At 43.0% G+C, this 21,834-nt stretch overlaps 2 protein-coding genes across 2 annotated transcripts in view; both read right to left on the bottom strand.

Moving 5' to 3' along the window:
• Positions 1-3,303: 3,303 nt before the first annotated feature.
• Positions 3,304-8,086, bottom strand: alx1 (ALX homeobox 1). Its single transcript, XM_047596774.1, has 4 exons — positions 7,743-8,086; positions 7,109-7,413; positions 6,581-6,709; positions 3,304-4,517 (listed from the first exon to the last, which is right to left on the bottom strand). The coding sequence occupies exons 1-4, from the start codon at positions 7,930-7,932 to the stop codon at positions 4,182-4,184; spliced, it is 960 nt and encodes a 319-aa protein (XP_047452730.1). The 5' UTR covers positions 7,933-8,086; the 3' UTR covers positions 3,304-4,181.
• Positions 8,087-10,552: 2,466 nt separating this feature from the next.
• Positions 10,553-21,834, bottom strand: part of lrriq1 (leucine-rich repeats and IQ motif containing 1) — a 29,729-nt gene continuing 18,447 nt past the window's right edge. The window contains 5 exon segments of the mRNA XM_047595391.1: positions 10,553-12,919; positions 15,699-15,819; positions 16,415-16,475; positions 16,834-16,933; positions 21,601-21,702. Coding sequence (XP_047451347.1) covers positions 12,786-12,919; positions 15,699-15,819; positions 16,415-16,475; positions 16,834-16,933; positions 21,601-21,702 — 518 coding nt within the window. The 3' untranslated portion in view covers positions 10,553-12,785.

Below are 21,834 nucleotides of genomic sequence, written 5' to 3'. Positions count from 1 at the left end.
TCTTTATTTTATTACCTTCATTAATTTGCTTATTAGCCAAACCGAGAGTCATATGCCTAGTAATTGAATACGTAAGGTCTGGCTGGGGTTGTTTTATATTTGGTTTTGACCAGGTCATATGTCTGCCCTCAGGTCTCGAGTCAGGTGAGGTCCCACAGAGGACATGATCAAGCCTCTGAAGTCTATTCAGTTTATTATTCTACTCTATTTTATTCATATAAATCAAACAAAACGTTGCATCTACTGGGTCGCACAGGTTTGTAATTCATGAAAATATAACGGGAAAGCCTTCTTCTAAATGATCTAGAGAAACATGAATCGGTCTGAGAACATTAGAGCAAGGGGGAGAAAAGGAAAAAAGAAAAAAAGGATGACTAGTGGAGAGCTAGTCTTCCCACTCCAGAGCAGCAGCAGAAGAAGAAGAAGAAGAAGAAGAAGAAGAAGAAGAAGTAGGACATCAGTGTTGAGTGATTGGAATAACAACAGCGGGCAGACGCCCAGCGTAGCTTTCTGCTGTGGACCGTACGTGACCGCCGACGCCATTTTTCAGCCGCCTGCCACCGCGGCGTTTGATCTACCTCTGTTTCTTCATGTCAGCGGAGAGAGAGTGCATGTGTGTGCGCAGACACACGCGGGGGCCCTGTCCTCCCCCACGTGAGGCTGTGCGGGAAGTAGGGAGGCAAGGGAGGGAAGCTCTTATATTAATGGCTGCGGTTAACCTGGAAGGGTCAAACCCATTGGAGCTGTTGATGGATCTGGTCTGCAGGAACTCTCTCTCCCTCTCTCACACACACACACACACACACACACAGTGCAGGCCTGGCTGCACCATCAGTCTCTGATTGCCCATTCAGAATTTGATGCTCACCGCCGTAAAAGATGATGTGGAGGCGAGGGCAACGGGGACTAAGAGATGGAAAAAAAAAAGGAAAAGTTGACGGACACATTTAAACGGCAGGTTGTAGTTTTAGTTACAGCTACATGTGTATCAGAGCACAAAAGAATCATGACAATGTAGGAGGTATGAATCCCCCTTCATGACTATTGATGATCAATTTATGTTGAAGCAGCATCAGAAAGGTGGAGCTATTAAACTGGACCGAATGAGTTTTTCTTCTTATTTAAAATGAGGTTGTCAAAATGATCAACTGTGAGTGTGACCGACGGGCTTGGTCGTTGTGTTGCGTTACTGAAGACTTGACACACCACTAGCTCTAGGAGGTGATCTGGCGAATTAACACAACGACAAGAAAGCAACCATGTCATTTAGCTGAAAGTGAGCTGAGCGCACACTGACTTCCAAGCTAGAAAAAGTTGCCTTAGCATTGGTCACAGTGTTGTGATGATAAGTCAGGAACAGACGTAATAACAAATGAAAACAATATGAATATAGGACTAACTGTGATTAAAAACGCGACACATACTACTCCCTCAGATGGGTTGTACAAAAGGGGAAAAATGATATATAGGAGCTACCACAGAAGAAGAAATGTCTGAGGAATGTAAAGTGACAGAAACAAATTACGCATACGACCAATTTATTGTGATTATAATATGATGTTCATGTTGGACCCTGTTACACTACACAGTCGCCGGTGTCAAAGTCAGAATAAATGCTTAGAAAAACAGAGAAGAAGCTTTGTGGCACTACAACGACGTCACACCACTCAGCCCATTTCAATCCAGAGTTCCTGGAAGCAGATATTACTTGTGGACATTTGATGCATTATTATCAAACTGAGTTGCAGCCATTGTGAGCTCCTGTTAAGGTTTCAGTGCTGAATAGAAGATCCGTGTCCAAGATTTGCTTAAAATCTAACCCTCGTCAGAGATCATACAGCGCAGGGCTGCAAATATACTGCAAATGTCATGTTTACTATATACAACTGGTGTCTGTTTTTTTCCTGTGTTCGGCGTCCTCAGTAATACATAGTGCAACATTAGGAAACGCATCCAACAAGTGTTGGGTGGACACCTCGGGATCAAAGCCTGCGTGTTGTGATGCGTGCCGATAAAGCGCTCGGGTTTTGTGCTCTTGGATGGCAACAACCAGGAAGTACCCCAAGGAAACAAACTTGTTTCCAAACCAAAGCATCTGACACAAGTTACGCTCCTAATTGAATCAAGCCCACTGTTCCTATGGACAGGGTTTCCCTGAGATCCTTTCCCCGCCGACTGTGATCTCAGAGCAAAACAAAAAGGATGATGTCAGTAAGGAGGGAGAAGGGAGAGAAGAAGACATGCTCCCAATTACATGACAGCGTGATGGATTAAAGAACAAGGGCTGTGCGTTTTACAGGAACATGCTGGGGCCTGATGGAAATGGCAGCTATTGATGAATGAATGAATGAAGAGATTAACTGCAACTTTATTGAGCTGACATGGAATGAAGAATGAGGTTTGTTTATATTATAATTTTTTTTTGTCATTAAATCCCATTTAAAGACCAGCACTGAATGCATTTTATTAATGAGTACTTATTACTCTATGTTCCACTGTGGTAAAAAAAATAGAATAAAAACACACCTTCTCACCAGATGACATGTTTATGACCATTAAGACCATGTACTTACACACTTCCTTTTATTAGTCTATCAGATGTGCATTAGTCCAACACTAATAGTCGCAAACACGTGAACGTTAACTCATTACATGTGTTTCGACTTTATAAAATGTGTCATAGGCTCTTACTATATTTGTGGCCTTATTTCAAATATTGTCATGTTTACATGTTGACGCCAAAGACAGGCTGACACATGGCAGATCAGGTGTTTGTCTACAATAAGATCACATCAATTAACCGTATCCTTTAAAGCACAGCAGCATGATGCCAAACTGTTTCACAGATTAAGTGAAGCAACTGAGGTTGATCCAAAAAAGAGCTATATATATATATATATATATAGCTCTACAGTAATAAACAGCATTGTGTAGTGTAACTGACTGTAATCAGATTCCTTCCATATATAGGAAATGCTACGTCACAAACCTCAAAACATCTGCTGAGTGTGTTCTTTAAATCCAAAGAAAAAAAATTTAAGAAAAAAAAATCCAGCATTATTCCGCTGCTCAGTATTTTTTCGGTTCCCCAGCTAAGAGCCCACCAACTCCTCGTCCATCTTCAGGTAATAAATAGCAAGGAGTATTTTTCTTTTAACAGCTGGACAATGTAGTTATTTTAGCCGTTTCTCGAACTCGAGTAAAAATTGAATTTTCTGCAAATATTCCGCTGCTGATTTTCACGTTTAACAACCTATCAAACCTATGTGTAGAATTCTTAAAAAGTGCAGTCATACCAGAATCAAGTGGCATTCATTTATTATGCTTCCACCACACAAATTTGTTACACAAACACAGTTTCCAAACCAGCCTCCTCTGCCCGCGTCACGTACCTGTGATACGGAACGCAGGCACAAACCCCAGATCACAGAGCTTTGCTGCAAAGCACGGACACGTTAGTACGTTTTTTTGTTTTTTTTCTCTGCCCTGCTCATCTTCAGTCCTGAGCTGGAACGAGGGAGGAAGAGGAAAGGTAAATAAAGCTTATTCGCAGTGCTTAGAAATAGTGAAGTGGTTTGGGACCCCTCGCTCAGGATCCACACGTGCTCACACTGCGATCCAGTCACACAAGTTTTCACTGTTTCACTGCCACGCTCCATTTAAAAGAACAAACAAACAAACAAAAAAACAACGAAGAAAGCGTCCAGAGATCACCAGAGTTCATCAAAAGTCTCCTCTGACCGGACTGGACGTTACCCTGAAACTCACAGAAGTCAGTTAAAGCTATAAGAGGGTCTCCCACTTCAGACAAAAGTGTCTTGTCAGCTTATGCCAGTGCTGCTCTGCCCTGCTCATTGATCTGCCTCGGACCAGAAACAGAGCTGGTTGTCACACAACTGGGTTAATTACATTTTTGGATCCTAGCCGCTGTTAGAATACGCATTAATCCTGGCATATATTTACACACTGACTCTCTAGACTCAGCAGAAACATTGTGGTCAGAGTCTGATGTGAAAAGCAGGCCAGTGACATTGTGTCACTCTGAATGACTGGTGAGCCGGTTTAAAAATATGATTTTGACCCTTTATGCAACCTCCACATTTTGTAAAAAAAACAAAACAAAACAAAAAAAAAAACGTGGAAATTTGTCCAGCCTTCCCAGACATGCTGAGGACCCATGATCACATGGCCCAGGAGATGTTGGCCGTGTGCTCTTTGGCCTTCATGCGCAGCACGGCGATGCTGGATGAGCGCCTCTCGAACTCGGGCTTGGCCTCGAAGGCCGGGTTGGAGGCCGGCGTGAGGAGGGAGTCTGCGCTGAAGAAGTTGTTGAGGGAGACGTGACCGAACTGGTTCTGCTGGCCGGGGAAGCCCACGTAGCCGTGGTCGGCGGCGCCGGCGGCCGAGCGGGGGGAGTGCGAGTAAGAGGTGACGCAGGGAGGGGAACCCCGGGGCAGCATGCAGGAGGACACGACGGAGCCGCCGGGAGCCGGGCTCGGCCACAGGTTGTTGGGGATCTGTTGGGCAAAGACGACATTAGCTACAGGAGGGAATGACTCAAACTTCAAGAGGGCACAGTAGAAAGCTCCTGGGCTTAGTTTTAGTGGACTATTAAAAGTCTGACACACAAATAAATGTCAAAAGCTAGAGGTATCTATGTACACTGTGGTTATTCACCTAAAAACTTACACAGGGCCTTTTTGAGATGAAAACTAGAGGAGTCACAGTTAGAGAAAAAAGAATAGTAAAAAACAAAAGCAACATGTGGAAATATTTTTTTAGCAAACTGTGAGGACAATTTGGTGGAAGATACGGGGGTTAAATCTGTTAATAGCTGAGTAAAAATAGACTTTATAAACACAGTGGAAACTCAAAAAGCTGTGTTTTTTCCTTAAATTATCTTTCCATAAACTGTTCCACAAACTCTCCAGAACAGCCCGTGTGAAAGTCTAATGGTGATGTGTGGATGTGTCCTCCAGAGAGTGGCAGGGGAGATGGTGTGAGAGCAAGAGAGAGGATATGAGAGAGAATCTATATCTTACTTTGGGCATCCACACATGTGATTGAAGTGCTTAAATTGATTTTAAGAGAGACTCGCAGAGAGGACGTTTACCACCACATAACTGCTTTTCACACCCCAAAAGTGTAAATATGTAGCTACCGCTCCATCACATCTAAATGCCTCCATTCACTCTGAATCAGTTCATTTGCCAAAGTTTTAATCACACTGACAGGCCAGTGGAAGTGAGTGGCATGCAAATGAATTTGCTCATTAATTATTTTTGGTAGAATCACCTAAATGTGCCAGTTCCTCCACTACGGCAAAAAAAAAAAACAAAAACAAAACAAAACAGACGCACAAACAAACCAACGAAAAAACAACAGAAAATTAGAAACAAATCGTTGCACAAAATCTGGAAGTATATAAACTTGAACCAACTGGCTATTTACTCAACACCTCTGGGCTAAAGTATGGCTTTCTGAAAATAATGACAAACACTGCAAGCCAGCTGTGAGTCAGATTTCACTTTGACAGTAAGATAAACTTCCTTTGTAGCATAGAAATGTGGTTATATCATGAGGATCGACTTGGCCAGCCGAATGGTTCCTAACAGTGCCTTCTTGACAACATGTGCCACGTCGTTTTTTTTCCTCCTTTCTTTAATTTTATATTTTTTGCACAAAAGCAACGGCTCTTGCCAAAACCTCACAGTCAACAAGAGGGAAACAAAATTCATTAAAAACCACGAGAATGTAAGCCGTGTCCAGTCTGCTTAGGGATACAAAAGCGGCCGGTGCCAACACAGTTACGAGTAAGAGCGTCCACTCAGTGACAGTAATGGGGATCAGCTGTATGAACGGGCATGGCTGGTATCCAAGGGAGTCTATCAGAAACATGTGCGAGGAAAATGCGAGACAGTCCAACAGTTTTCTGACCTGGTCTTGAGCCAGGGTATAGCAGAGCTGTGACTCTTACTTATTTTTTATTTTATTTTTTAAATATATGTATAAGTGACTATTTAAATTAAACACATCAGTTGCTTTTCTTCACAGCTCAGACAATGTGCGCAAAACCGCCCCCGAGCCGCCCGACTTTGCGTATTTCCATAAGCGAAATAACCTGCAATGCTCTGCAGCACACCGAGGCCTAATCTCGGTTTCTGATAGGAAACACCTACCAAAAGAACAAAACTGACAATCCGCATCTCCTCTCACCTCATCTTGTACCTGACCTTTGTCCGAACAGAAAGATAAATGGTCAGCCACCACGAAATCTGATACAAGGTCATTAATCCAGGCGTGACACCGCGCTCTAATCAGCGCTCTTATCTGAGGACGGCCTTCATAATAAGTAATGCATAACAGTGATGCCTGGAGACTGCTTTATGCTATTTATATAGCGACTCACATACATTTCAGAAGGGAGGATTGAGAGAAAGGTAGAGGAGGAAGATCGCAGGCCGCGTTGAGCATTACGCGCGGACTGCGCCCAAAACGTGCCGCTGACAAATAGGCTTAAATTCCTACGAGGGGTTGTTATAATAAAATATATATATATCTGTAGCTGAACACAACTCGCCTGTGTGTAGCTGTCGGTTCTCGGTAACACTGATAAATCGTAGGTGGCTGCGAAGTGAGTCTTGGCTTGTTGGATCTGCCCGTAGCGCTCTCTTTTCCTCCACTTGGCTCTTCTGTTCTGAAACCACACCTTGGAGACACAATTAAACACGTTATTTACATTTGGATTATTTATATCACATCATGTTATTTTTTTTTATTAATATTATTATTATTTGTTTTTACAAAGCTGCAATCTCCATTTGGATCTGAGGGTAGTCTGATGAAATGTAAAAGAAATCAGGATTTAATCAAATTTAAAAATAAATTTAAATTTAAACCAAATGAAATACTTAATTGTATATATATACATATAATAAAAGGCAGTGTGTAACACCTTCTGTTACTCGTGATATATTTGTATAGTAGTGCACGCTGATGAATTTTGATTTGCCAGCTTACTTGGTCTTATCGCCTAAAAAAAATCGTATATAATATTTGTATGTATTAAACTCAGACGTAAGTGTGACGTGCGTGTGACCCATTTTACCTGCACCCTGGCCTCCGTTAGCTCCGTCCTCATGGCCAGCTGTTCCCTCACGTAAACATCTGGGTAGTGAGTTTTCTGAAACACTTTCTCCAGCTCCTCCAGCTGCGCGCTCGTGAACGTCGTCCGGTGTCTCCTCTTCTTGCTGCTGGAAACGTTGCTGTCGCACTTGTCCCCCATGTCTTCCAGGTCGGTCTTGTCCTGCCCGGTGGTCACGGGGGACGCCCGGAGGGTGCAACAACTGTCCATCGACCTCCCGAGGTCCGAGTGCAAACTGTCCTCCTCGGTTTTTGGCACACCGTAACTGGCTAGAACAACGGAGACAAAATGAATTATTGTGACACTAGATTATATTATATTATATTATATTATATTATATTATATTATATTATATTATATTATATATACGAGAAAATATGACAACCATAAAAAAGTTTCTGAAAAGAGCGAAAACAAAAATTATTTACAAAATACTCTAATGGTAATAAAAGCCATAAATTAAATTTAATGAAATGGAAAAAAAGTTAAAATTTCTACAAAAGTATGTTTTTGTTTTCTCCCCCACTTGCGCACAGAGGCACCAACCCAAACGAAAGTGCGCAAAAAAAAGAAGAAAAAAGTCCCGGTTCTTACTCACCGGTCTGATCTCCGCAGGGCGAGGAGCGGTGGTCTCCGCTCTGAAGCCCGAAGGCCTGCACGCATTTGGGGGAAGACTTGGTGAAGTACTGCGCGCTGTCCAGACTCTCCATGACTTGGTCCATGTAGTAATCGCTGGCCTTCATCACCTGGCTTTTCAGCGCAAACTTGTCCTCCATGTACTCCATCATCTTCTCCGAAATGCGCTCGCTCTAATCAAATGTCACCATAAAAAAAAAGGAAAAGAAACTAATCGCCGTCGCGCATCGATCAGCGGAGAGATGCCTCGTAATGCAATAATTCGCCAATGGAGTTAATTTGCTCTGTCTTGAAGGCACAACGTCTTTATAGCCCCAAAGAGAATGAGTTCCTTAAAGAGCCCCCCTCCTTCTCGCGCATAAGAAACAGCCACGCAACTCCTCCCACGCCCCGAATCCAAAACCAAACAGTTTGAAGGGATCCTAGACCCACGATCCACTCCGTGGAAACAATCAAAACCGGCTTAAATTCACAACGTGTTTAGACAACCGAAATGAGGCTGCAATTTATCGACAGCTCCACGCTGCTGCTGAGAGTGAGATTTACTGAGCGACTCCTGATCTCTGCTGTTAATTTTCATTTAGCAAGAATGAAATCAGCAGCAAAATATAGGCAAGATATCATGAAAATAAACGTGTGTTGCTGTTGTTTTGTTTGTTTACTTTCGAGGAGGTTTTTAGTGGAGTTTATAAAATGGAATTTGCGGCCTATGAAAACTGCTTCACCAAATTTGCGAAGCCTTTATTTTCAGGTCCGTTACTCACTTACTCAGTCCATTCACTTACTAATTTAAAATGTAGTTTGTTCTCGAGAGAAAAATAAATTTGTATTGATTTAAAAAAAAAAACTTTACTGTTTTGCCTTTGTTAATTCAGTCATGGTATATCTTGTATGCATTAAGATGAATAATTAACATGTGATATTACGCACAAGCAAATTACACTTTTTTTTCTTCTTTTTTTTTTTTGGTGATATAAATTTAACAATTTAATTTTTATTGTCGCGCGCAGGACGCACATCTCAGACTTAAATCTCTCCCTTAATTGGAAATGAATTCAGTGAAATTTAAGCCCTCACATTTTGGCCCACCGGGGTCAGGGAGGGAGCAGAGGCTGCGAGGTGAAACTTATTTTTCGCCAACCTTTACTATTGATCTCATTTCGGACATTTTTTTTTAGATTTTGCCTGCAATGATTTTGAATATCATTGATGCTCTGGTATTCGCGCTTTGAGTGACGCGTTTGCAAAACCAGCTTTGAAACAGGACATGACATAAATAAATGTGGTAAATATCTTCAGCTTTGCCTTCTGACTGCTATTTTTCCTTTTTGCTCAGTGCATTCATCTTTGTTTTTGAAAAAAGAGAAAAGATTCCTGTTAATATTAGACATTCGTATGTCTAATATTAACAGGAATCTTTTCAAAGAGTTCCATAAATAAAGTACTGGCTTTTTTTTTTTTTATTTGCTTGAATTAAAGACCAAACATCCTCCTCATGCCGGAAAGAGGGTTTTCATTGAACCCTCAGGAGCAGACACTCCACGGGGAGCTTTTCGGAATTGACAGGAAGAGTCCTTCTTCTATTTCTGCTTATTGGAGGAATTATGTTACCACTAACCAAAGCCCATCTCCCACCTCCACATCTCCGCACAGAGCCACGCCACCTGCGAGGCACGCCGTGCATAGCTTTGGTTCGCTCTGGGGTCAGTGGCAGTTACCTGGGGCTGCGCGGTGCCAGAGGAGAAAAAATAAAAATAAACAGAGGTGCTCTTAAGTAGCAGGGGGGTGTCTTATTGGTCCTCCAAGATGACCTTGCACGCTGGCCCATGCTGAGGAGAAAATGTGAAAAGTTCACTGTGGTTTGTTGGGCCTTCGGCTGGAAGAAATTCCTGCCACGATAGCTGCGGCGTGCGTCTGCAAAGATGGAGAGGGTCACCGTAGAGATTCATCAGTCAGGCTAATTGTTTAAGTGCCACAGCCAGTACGTCAAATGAGCCACGTAGAAGCCACCGCTCCATATTTAAAAACGCACTGCTGGTTGTTTCATCATGTAGCGCACACTGTGGTCAAAATAACACTGAACTGAACTAATTATCAGCCATCTCGGTCTTAATGCGACTGAACGGGGTCCAACACAACCAAGCTGAGGCCTGAAAGGCCAAAACATGCCACTTCAGAAGGATGAAACATGACATCATGATGCCCAAAGTCACGCTTAGGTCTAATTCAATCAACCCAAATGTCTTCAAGCACTGGCACTGAACGCTAAAAGGACCAGAGTTTATTTTCCCCCAGAGCACAAATTGCACTCAGCTTATGAATGCCATTTGAGTCATGCAGAACATTTACATCATAAAGCTGACTTATTAAAAATTGAAAGCAGCAAAAAGAAAAAAAAAAGAAAATTAAAAGTTTGTTTACATTTTGTTTGCGTGTCTCTAGTTTGTTTTTGTTTTTCCGGAGCCAGGCATTCTTGCGCTGACAAAACTCTCAGTCACTTGACCAAGTCATCTGGGTTCATGTTAACATGTTCCACAGGTCGCCCACGGCTGACACCACAGCACAGAGCCAGCAGAGCCGCTCAGGCTAAATGGAAATGCTGCAATTACACACATTAGCAGTGTGTCCGAATCAGATACAGCACATTTGGAGCCAATACATTATAACACATACAAAAATGACGCATCAAAAACTGTTTACCTAAAAACATTTCCACATGTATGCCCATATACGGATGGCTGCTGTGATAAATGTGTGACCTAATGAGTGATTTAATGAGCTTTCAGTTTGTCTTTGTGTGAGTAAATTAGCACAGGAGAATAGTTTCTGCTTGTGTGACTTTGTCTCCAGCTTCGTTCAAAGTTGGCTTCACCTTTCCAGGAGAGTCTGCACATTCCTCAGAGTTTCCATCTATTTCCTTTTTCTTTATTTTGGCTAAAGGAGCTAACTGTGTCACGAGGCAGAAATAAATAAGAAAAAACTGACTCCTCTACCAATTAAATAGCTATATAATTTTCTGTGTAAAAGATTTACCTCCTATTCAAATCACTTTATTAGTCTTTTTACGATTTACCGTTCACTTGGATGTCAAATATAACCATTTGATGCTCTGCTGTAGGCCTTTCACTGCCTTATGTTATTTTTACTTTATTTTATTTTTTTTGCATTAGTGTGGCCTGGAGAAACTCTTGCACGCTGACCATACCATCCACATGTTTGTAAAAGTCATGCTGCCACTGGACACTGTTGCAAATGAATTACAAAACTTTTTAATGAAATATTAGACCCGTACAAGGTGCAATATAGACAACAAAGACAATGCAAGAGTGACACAAGTTAGTGGTTCGTAATGGAACATAATTCGCATAATGGAAACGTGTGTTTTTTGTTTTTTACTGCACCTGATAGACCTGGATACAAACCCTCTCTCTGACAGACGACATTTGACAGCATTCGCTGACTTGAGGTCAGGTTGGCAGGGCGGCTCGAGCTGAGAGGAACATTCTTCATCTTATCTAAATGTGTGGCGCAGCGCTCATTTCACCAGGCTGCAGGACTTGGATGTCTTAGGTTACATATAATTTACCCTTAATCTAAAAGTAAACACGTCTACTAAAGAGAGGTGGATGTTGGCTTATCAATATAACGTCAGGAGCAGTTGCGGACGGGAACCCTTGAAGCCTCGGCAATTTCGAAGTCGTGGCGAGTTTTGTTATTACGCACTATTTTTGTGTCACCTGTTACTTCCCAGTAAAGGCCAGTAATGGCCTGTGTCCAATAAACATTGGACCGGTCTGGTATAATCACAGTGTTATTGAAGAATCAGTCTCTCTCTGAAAGAAGGACAGCGCTCTTGGCTTTCACAACAAGCCCCAAGTGGGCAGGATCAGCACAACTCTGACATTCTCCACTGTCCAAGACGAAAATCCCCATCAGCCCGTGTACAATCAAAACAACGCCTCCAGGCATGTGTAAGGGGAAGATCGAAAAAAAAATAGACAGACATGCATTTCCTGCCAGGGAGCCACTCTGCAGCTTTCACTATTTGTTTTGACATTCATTAACTTATCGTTTTCAGGCGGCGGACCAGCGAGGAACCTCCGAGCCTGAGGTCTGCCGCCTCCGGTACGGCAGTGTTTGTGGACGGACGTCTTGCCTTCTCCAAATTCAAATACACAGACAGGGCCATTATGATCCACGACTAAAAATAAAGAAAGCAGGGCTCTAATTCTAACACCAATGTTTGTGCTCAGCTCATAAAAGCGGTAATTCCGAGGGCAAGAGCTAAATATACTCGCAGAATAGCGAAACTGCACATACATTTCTGGGCTTTATTAAAGTTAAACTCCTAATAGAGCGTGAAAGAAGAGGAAAAGGCAAGTTTCTTCCCATGGTTGCGAACTGTATTTATAAATCAGCATGGAAACAGCATTCCAGCATCCAAAGAAACATGCATCCGCAGGTACTAAAGGTCCTGGTTCTGATTTCCTGTCATCATTTGCATATGGAGCGTGTCATTTGCTCAAGGTTTGTGACTTTATTTCATGCGCTTCGGTGCTGGCTGCCCGCGATCGAGTTCAGGCACTGATACTTGAGCAGAATGGACATAATGGAACCGCCTGGAGATATTTGGGCTGGACAAGGTCCTATTGGTCTTAATTAATTTTCAGAAGAGGGAGCCTGTGTTTTCAGCTGGGTTTAAAAAGAACAGCTGCAGGAGAATTCAGAGCAGGTGATAAAAGAGGATAATAAATAAAACGGGCTGCTTTTTCCTGACACTTTGACACTTCAGTGGCTGAACTCCTAAAGTTTAACATATTGAGATGTCAAATTTGTTCCGTTTTACCAGAGAACACATTCAAATCACGGCAAAGATATCATGACCATAAGCTAGCGTTCATACGTTTTGCTGTACTTAGGGAGGGATGGAGGGAGATGTGTCAGTGCCTACAACAGTGTGGAATCAGAGCAGGGGAAAAGGCCTCGCTGTGGAGGAATTTGAGTTTCACTTATACAGCCTGTCCCTCTTCTTGCCTCCTCCCCAGCCGCCGCTCTGCTGGACCGGGTTGTCTCGGAAGGAGATGCGCTCCTTTTTAACCGGAGCAGACGTGACTCGCTTGGGAGACGGAACTTCTTTTCCTGGACACAGAGTGGAAGAGTACTGTGTCAGTGAATCAAAATGGTAACTGATAAAAGGTGTATTTTTTTTTTTTTTTTTTTTTATTACATACGGACATATTATTTGTTGCTGGAGCACATTTTTGCTGTCTGCTCTTTTTCGTCTCGTCAAGCGTTTTATAGTCAGTGATAAAAATGGGTTCTCTCTAATAGTCAAAATACATCCCTAGAAGAAATCTTCCCAAAACAAACAGTATGCGGAGCTGCAATAACAAAATATATAAATTATTTTACCCATAAAGAAAACTGTCAGAATGTGTGGTTCTTTCACAAAAAGTCCAATAAATACATATAACAAAGTATTAACTCTTAGAAGATGAAGGACATTATTTTCATGTTGATTTTTAAACCGTGAGTCTAACTTCAGTCTAATTTGCATTGTTTTATATTAATTGATAACAAGCAGCTACAATATAGGAAGGTTTTACTCTATTTAAGTTCTGAAATAGTATGTGTTGCCTTTATTAAATCACACGCTAGAGACTTTTGTATTTTGCGTTTACGTCCCCTGTGTCTCAGATGCGCCGTGTGCCAGAGGCCCTTCCATTTCACCTGGGGATCAGTACAAAGCTTTTCAAGCGCGCAGAACAAAGGCAGCGCTTCTACCGAGTATGATGCGTTCCACGTGTAGAGGCAGAGCCCCGCGTCGCTCCCCGGCCGCCCCACACATGGAGCCAAACAGCGGGGAGGGTCTCTATAGGTGGGGGGGCCTGGACGCATCGCAGGTACTGACCCAGCTCCAAATGTCTGCACAGCTGGCACACTGTATAGAATATCCGTCGACTCGCAAGTCATACCTGATCGCACCTCTCTAGATTTTGATTTAGCCGATGTGGTTTGGTGTAATACAGCTTAAAGATAACCAACCGCAGTCTCTTGTGTTTATTATCAGAAACCTTGGGCCAGCTCAGGTGGCTAAATTTAGTTTATTAAAGACTTTTGTCCACTCATGCGTTCCAAATCCAAAACAGAGCACAGAACTTGCGGCACATGTTGCTAATTTTGATCCGAGCCGTGCGCTCCGTTAATAAAAGGCACGGTGATAAACAAATGACCGCACACTTGACCCGACCGCTGTGACCAAACAAATTGTTTTCGATCGCTTTGCTCCTATTAGGGTTGAACAGCGGACAAAATTGAGGGAACAGATATGCGACTTAAGTGGTTTCCTCTGCACACGTAATGAAAATATTTTGTGAGCCTGGAAACGCATTTTACGGTACTGTCCCAGCGAGCGGCGAGTATCACATTGCAGCAGGTTATAGAGTCGGTTACAGACTATTTGTGTAGTCTTTACTGCCATGGCAAACTAAGTGAACCCTCTAACTTAAGACTCTCACTTTGATGCATGTCTGCCACTTCAGAGGCAAAGGCTGCATAACTTTTTGTGAGTCACACACTTTTACTCACTCATACAGGCTTTATATGAAGATTTACATCAAAGTAGCTCCATTCCTTTTTCCCCGATTCCTAGATTTAAGTTAAGTAACCCATTTCCTCTGGTATAAGCACCACTGACACCATTAGATACCTTTTTCAAGTTTATGAAATATCTAATTGGCTTTTTAAGAAATGCTTTTGCCTTACACACACATTCATATTTCAATTTGCCCTGGACAATTTTGATAAGTGGTGTTTTCATCAGGGACAAAGAGGCTTTCTCTCCGGAGAGAACAACAGTCTGCCTGCTTCGCACGAAGACGCTCGCTCCTGGTGCTGCTGCACCTCGTGGATAGCATTTTAGAATCATCATCGGAATCCAATTTGGCTTCGTTAACGTGGACAGGGCTCCCCTTCACTCGGATTCCTGGGCTTGTTTAATGTGGTCATCTGCTGTCAGCCTGTCAGTAGTATCTTTGTCACTCAAACTCCTGAGCCCCACTTCTCTGACAGAAGGGCCAGTCATTCTTCACTGAAAGGACGGATTTTATTTTCCTCTTACTGCCCGTTTCCTGTCAGAGGAGAAATTCACGGCACTCTGTCCCCGGCCCGACCTTGTGGCTCCCCTCCCACAGCAGCAGCTGACCAGTGGACTCAGTCTAGCTTGAATAAGCAGCCGCCTTTATCCCCTGGCTCTGCGCACACAGGTCTGTGTGACCCAAGACTCACGTGTGCAAGTATGCAAACCTAAAACATCTGTACACACATGTAATAAATGTACAGTTACATGTGCACACAAAAATATGCAGCGCTTCAGTTTGCCTCTCCGTGCAGCTCCCCGGACTGAGCTTCACATCAACCGGCTGCATGTGCCAGTTCGCTCCGTTTTCTAGAGTGGAGCTGGTATCTATTATTACTGGTATTTTGATTTCATTTTCCAGTTTCACTTGTCAGAGTTTAGTTCAGTTATGTCACTACAAAACCAAGAACAACTTTTTTGGAAACGTGCATTTAATTGAACTAAAAGTGCAATAAATAAAATATTTGTTTTGTGCATATACTGGATTTTTCATGTAACCATATTGTATAAATACTGCATGTGTGTATGTCTACTATGTCTAATGTCTTCTGTGATTAATGAAGTTCTTTAAATAATCTAAAAGGGAACAATGGCCGATAAATGTTTTAATTTTAAATTAAAAACATTCTCATCAGTAATTGTTTTTAGAGGGATATTTGAGTGCTGCTTTTGATAAATATCTGAATAAAAAAAGAATCATTTTTTTCAGACTGAAATTCTTGTTGATAATTTCCAGTGAAGGTGATCGTGTGTAGAAATCTGACTGTGAAGTTGACTCACTTGCGTGACCCGAGGAGTTTCCGCGAGTATAACTGTTCACTTTGTAAGACTGGGCAGCTAAACTGCAGTTGGCCAACGATCCACTGGCATGATGTAGATGATCTGCGTATGCTGGGTCAGCCTACACACACACACACACACACACACACACACACAGAAACACACACAAATGAGGCCCGAAAGGACACATCTCACGCGAGCAGTTCAGCATTCTGAAAAACATTCAACAACCAGCGGCTCTGCAGTCTGAACATATCTAAGGAACAGGAGGAAGAGGGCGTCTCCTCTTGCCAGTAATCATAACTCAAACTGCTCTAGAACGGCACAGGGAGACCTGTGGTTTCTGACTTCAAAGTCCTCACGAGCGTCAGCATCGCATTCAGGTCCAGGCAAAATAGCTCCAAAGTGACACAGGGATTTCTGCAAGTGAAATGAAGAAATTGCAGCCGGTTGATCCAATTGAAAGTGTCACACTGTGGAGCTAAAGCTCGGACCCACCTCCCTCCCCCCCCCTCCCCCCTTTAAATCAAAGCTGATGAGACAGGCTCCGGGAGAGGGGACCTACAGCACGGGACGTGACTCTGACTGGTGTAAATACTGCATACCTTCGCATGCAAGAAACCGGCCCCCTCAGAAAAGATTCAGATCAAGCTTCGCTGTCACTCTCCTAAAAGTGAATGAAGTGGAGTGGAAACATAGGCGGGGACGGTACTCACCACAAGCTGCACTCTGCCTCCATTCAGAATGGATGCGTTGATCTCCGGTAAGAAACGCTCGCTGGGACAAAAAGACAAAAACGTTCAGGCTTTTAACGCTCCGCATACTTCACATCTATGCAGTCATTACCGACTTTCAATTCCACGTCTTTGGCCGGCAGAAAGATGTACATGCTCGCTGGATCTGTTAAATACAGAGGCACTGGAAATATTACATTTGTGCAATTTCTAAAACTATGTCTTATAGTTTTAAAATGTTTAATTATAATAAAATTTACATCAACAGATAGTTCAGGTAAAAAAAAAAAAAACAAATATTCATGGCTGGATATAGTCATTGGCAGTAAATTAGAAAATGCATACGATAAAAAAAAGCCCCTTCAGAGAAACTTTATGACCACCCACATTAAGAGGCTCACCTCTGTGAGTGCCTGTCAGACTGAGCAGCCTGCGTGTGCAGCCAGTGCTGAGCCTGCTCCGTCTCCTCTCCCCGCCGAAGGCCCAGCCCGGCCTCACCAACTGCACCCGACACAAAACAACAAATAAACGTCACAGGCCATTATGTTGTTCTTCTTGTGTTGACGACGGCGCTAACAAAGAAAAAAAAGCAAAAAAAAAAAAAAAAAAAAAAAGAAGCTTGCTGCCGAATCAGCAGGCGCCGGGGAGAAAGTGGCATTTTTCTAAATGACAGGAGGCGTAATCGATACTACAGTTGTGTTAACAGACGCTCACCAGTGTACAAGCTCGACAAATAAACAGCTCACAGGCTTGATGTGCGGTGAAGTTGTAATTACAGCGCGCCAGGTTTCCCCATGCTAGCGCAGAGAAGTGGTCGAAGGCCTCAGCGTTTATGTTGGGGCTTAAGGTGGTGTATTTGTTTAGAGGACTCATGGGCATTGCCATAATATATTTAGAGTTGCTGAAAGATGCAGCAGAGGTCGGCTGCGCTTTTTTTTTCCAAGACCTGGTGAAGCTTGTGGTTCTCAGTAAAACTGTAACCAAGCAATGTATCAAAAGTTGGTTACAGAGAGAAATCTGTAGGGCCGCTGATTTATGAGCCGTGCTGAAATCCCGTAATAAAGTCGTAATTCAAAGTAAACATTTATGTTGAACTGACAGTAAAGCTGCCGTAGATGGGTGTGAACTGATAATGAATTCTGACAGCCCAATGCTGGAACTAATGATGCATTTATTTAAGCCATTTACTGGCTTTTGCTGAGCTGTAAGGAGAAGAGAAAGGCTTTACAGTTTTCATGGGTTAATTGAGAAGCCCCACTAAAAATGTCAAGTGATAGATGCTTTCCCCTGGGGCAGCAAAGGCCAGGAAACGGCTACTTGGAGTTCCCAAAGCTGAGGGAGAGATGGAGCATATACAATTCTGGTCATATACTTATTATAGTGGTGAATCCGTACTGCATTTTCACTTCTTATGTATCACATTCATACGATAAGATCCAACGTGGTTGTAAAGTAGACCTCAGAAATCACTGGGAGGTGAATGCATTTAATGAAGTGTATACACAGTGATGAGAAAAAGTCACATTTATGTTGCCATCCAGTAGCATGGAGAGACTTCTCCTCTCCCGTTTTCCCCTTTGCCCGAACCCCCAACTAAAGCTCCCTCCTGACCTCCTCCTGAATCCCCCTCCAGTATTCCTCCAGGACATCAGGAGGGGGCCAGTAGGAGTCACGCCTGTTATGGGGCGCTCTTAAGCACATTAAGTGATCTCGTCTACACTGAGGAGGGGAGCGCTCTGACTCTCAGTATCAGAGAGCTGGGACAGAGGAGGGTGGAGGCTTTGGCCCGCAGCAAACCAGAGATTAAGAAGAGACGATGTTGGCACTTTTCATCCTCCTCCCTTCCAATCTTACAGCAGAAACAACCGGGTCATGCAATGGATCGGAACCAGTGCAGAACAAGATGAAAAATAAAACAGCCGTGTGAATGACACGCGCTTTATTTCATAAAAACGGAAAGTGAGCACACCTTTCTTAACCTTTCAGCGTTGCTACTACGGCAATATAAACCACAAAGTCCCTTTACAACAGACAAAGGAACGGTACAGATGTAAGGTCTCAGTATGCTTGAAACAAACTAGTACCACTTGTCTTCTAACACCCATCTACGGGCAAAAATGTGTTATTCTACACACTGAACAATTACAAAATTGTATTGGGTTTCTACGAACCGAAAGTTTCTCTAAACTATTCTATAAACTACCCCACACTCATGTCCATGATCCCAATTTGAAGCAAACAAAAAATAAATTTAGTCGTCTCTTCCCAATATGCTGGCTCGTTTGGGGTAATTTGACCAATACTAGATAAAATAGTAGAAAGGCTAAAATGATTATTTAACCATTAAAAATTTGAAGAAGAATCTGTGAGCACAGTAGAAACATTGGTGATTTGAGAGGAAAGATGTTGGGTTATTGTAAGGGTCGGGTTGTGCTCGAGGACACCTAGTTGAAACGATATCTAAAGTCAGGAGTGTGCACATTTTTAGACACTTTATCGTGAAAGGATTTAATTTGCATCTTGGCTCATAAAGACATGAACTGGATATGCCTGAAGCACATGAAACTTATCCCATGAAAACAGCAAAGTGAAGCCTTACTTTGTTATTTTGTTTTGTATTTTGTGTGTATGGCATTTTGTTGGAAACTATAGAGCGACATCGTGAAAAGTGTTTAAGGAATCCTGTTTTCATGGCATTAGCAAAGTAGAGGAGGAATCCGAGCGTGTCTGAAATTTGACTGACTCAGTGTTTTAGTTGGATGTCTGTCTCTGTTAGTGATTCAGACATCTTTTCAACTGTACATTGGCTCGGCATGTTCCTTTGCCAGTAGTCCCCAAATATACACTCCGAAGAGAGAGCTCCACTGCTTGAGATAAATAAAAGCTCAATGATTACGGCGGAGAAACTGAGTGCGTATGAATGGTGGTAAATTGTCTAACATGAAGTTATTTTGGATAGCCTATGATAAACAAAATGATTGTGTTTCAGCTTGACATTGTTGATGACTTGAAGTGTGAAATTGAATTAAGTGCTCAGGAGGTAGGGGTTCCAGGCTGAAACAAAAATACATACTCTGGTGTCCCTGTGACATGAGGACGGATGTTTGGTGGGGTTGGATCTCAGTTTGGTTGGAAGAGGAAGACTGGATGAGTGTGTGTGTGTGTGTGTGTTTGCCTGGGGGCATTGGGTGGAAGGCGTTGGTGGAAAGTAAGAGTAGGAATGAGGACCTAAGCTTTAAGGCATACAACATCCTCAACATCTGCTCAACTCTAATGATAAAAAGTACAAATTATTATTTTTTTTTTTTAAAATAGGACACTTTATTATCTATATTTTTGGCATTTATAAGAAATTTTCTTGTGGGTCTGCACTGTTTTCTCCCTCTCTGTCTTCTTCTCTGGGTATGTAAGCCGATACCCATTTCAACTGGGTTACTCATGTCCAGCACATCCACACAAAGAGCCCGGATAAAATAAACACGCCGCGTCGGATATCTTGGAAAGAATCTGTCATGGGTTTGGGGCTAATCACCTCCAGAAGGGGCTCGAGTCAAAGCCTGAAACGTTAGCCCCTGTCAGGGAGCGCTGGATGGGCCGGGCTGGTCTGGGCTGGGCTGGCTAAGCCCCGGGCACTGGGGATGGATCCGGAGGAGGGGGTGCCTGCTACATGTCAAGACCAGGGAACGAAAGGAAAAGGTAAGAGTCGACCCGTTTACCGAGACCCAGGATCATATCACAACAAGTCAGTCAGACCCAGTCACTGTCGCTGTGGCCTTGCGGTCATCCCGTAAAATGTCAGCGGGAGTCAAGCTGGTTAGAGTTATGCAGTTAACAGGATCCGCTTGGTCAAATCAAGATGCGACTGAGGATACAGAGAATTAAGCAAAAGGGAGGATGACATCCTACCCAGAGACTCCATGTTTTGTTATCAGCTGATGTAGCTGCTTCATTTCATTGCTCAAGAGCATCAGTCCCATATGATGAATTATCAAGACAAGGGTGGAGAGGTAAGATAAGGATACTGGAAAACACAGAGCTGGAAATATTGTACAGTAATACGTCATCATCGGATAGAAACTGTTGGCTGAGAGCTTATCCACAGCAGTACGGTCTCACTCATGATTCCAGCGTCAGTAATCACAGAGGTGGAAAGTTGACATAATGCACCTGCAGTTCAAATAAGCATTAGATAACGTAAAGATGCCGCCGTAGCCAAACTCTCAACTTTTAATGCAACAAATAAATTATGGGTTGAACCTTCACAGTGGGACAATTTTTGCTAACGCTGGTCAGTTTCTCCATCACTGCCTGACGAACGTGGCAATTCGATCTAGACAGAAATGAAAAAAAATCTTCAGAATCTAAGAAATCCTTCATCTTTGACCGTGCAGTAATGAATCACTTGAAATGGAAACTCCTCCGCAGCTATTCTACAAACAAATTACAAAATGATTACACCTAAGACAGAGGAGTTAAAGGTGGTCCTGTTTTTATGTGAAGTGCAGGAAATGACAAGCAAATACACTAGATCACTCCACCAGATAATTAATGGGTGTTATGTGTTTATGGCAGCATTGGACTTGGACCAGTTTCTTTGCTGCCTGTTGTTGCGCCGTCCCTCTGACTGCTAGATGACCGTGAGGGTTGCGCTCTCTGGATACAGGGCCTTGACCCCGGCGGGTGGGGGTGGGGGTTGGGTGCGGAGGAAAGATGGAGACAGGCCCTCATGATAAAAGCAGACTTTTCCCCCCTTTCCTCCCTCGTGCCCTCCCTTCCAGCGCTTCCCTCCCTTTCAAGTCCGGCTGTGTGTGTCACAATGCCAAATCATCTCTGCACCTCAGGGCAGGCCATCAGGAAACACAGCAGAAAAAGATGGACGGAGAAGTTTGTGTCTTTTCGGACAATCAACTGCAGAGTCCAGATGTTATATCTATAACAACAGTCACGTCATCAAAAAGCCCCAAAAGTGTCAAAGTGGCTTATAACTAGCAGCTATTTCCACCTACGTAAGATAAGAAAAAAGCATGGGAAACAGTCTTTAATCTAAAGTCTACTGCTCTTCATGAAGGACATTTACCAGCACTGCTTAAACGCAAACTGCCAAAGCTGCACTTAATCACTCGTGATTGATGAAAGGATTTGGATGTGTAGAATTTCTCAGGTCTTACCTTTTACATAATTTCTCATCTGTCGTGCAGGCCTGTTTCGTGCCTCCACCGGACTCTGCTGTAACTGCTTGTTTCTGAATAAGGCAAGACGGATGGAGGGATCTAAGAGAGTAAGAAAGAGAGGGTCACAGAAGGACACGGGAGGTCTAAAACCAGGAGCAGAAAACCAGAATCCAACATTCGGAAAATATTAGAACAGCGCTCTGGTTCCAGTGAGGCAGATGCCACGAGGAG

The sequence above is a fragment of the Mugil cephalus genome, chromosome 10, assembly GCF_022458985.1.
Source record: "Mugil cephalus isolate CIBA_MC_2020 chromosome 10, CIBA_Mcephalus_1.1, whole genome shotgun sequence".
NCBI lineage: Eukaryota > Metazoa > Chordata > Actinopteri > Mugiliformes > Mugilidae > Mugil > Mugil cephalus.
This window is presented reverse-complemented; position numbering and strand designations above follow the sequence as displayed.

Coding starts and splice junctions, on each gene's coding strand:
- alx1 (XM_047596774.1), bottom strand. CDS start 7,932: ATGATGGAGTACATGGAGGACAAGTTTGCGCTGAAAAGCCAGGTGATG. Junction 6,710..7,108: donor TAACGGAGGCCAGGGTGCAG/GTAAAATGGGTC, acceptor TGTGTCTCCAAG/GTGTGGTTTCAGAACAGAAG. Junction 4,518..6,580: donor GAACCGACAGCTACACACAG/GCGAGTTGTGTT, acceptor TTTGCCCAACAG/ATCCCCAACAACCTGTGGCC.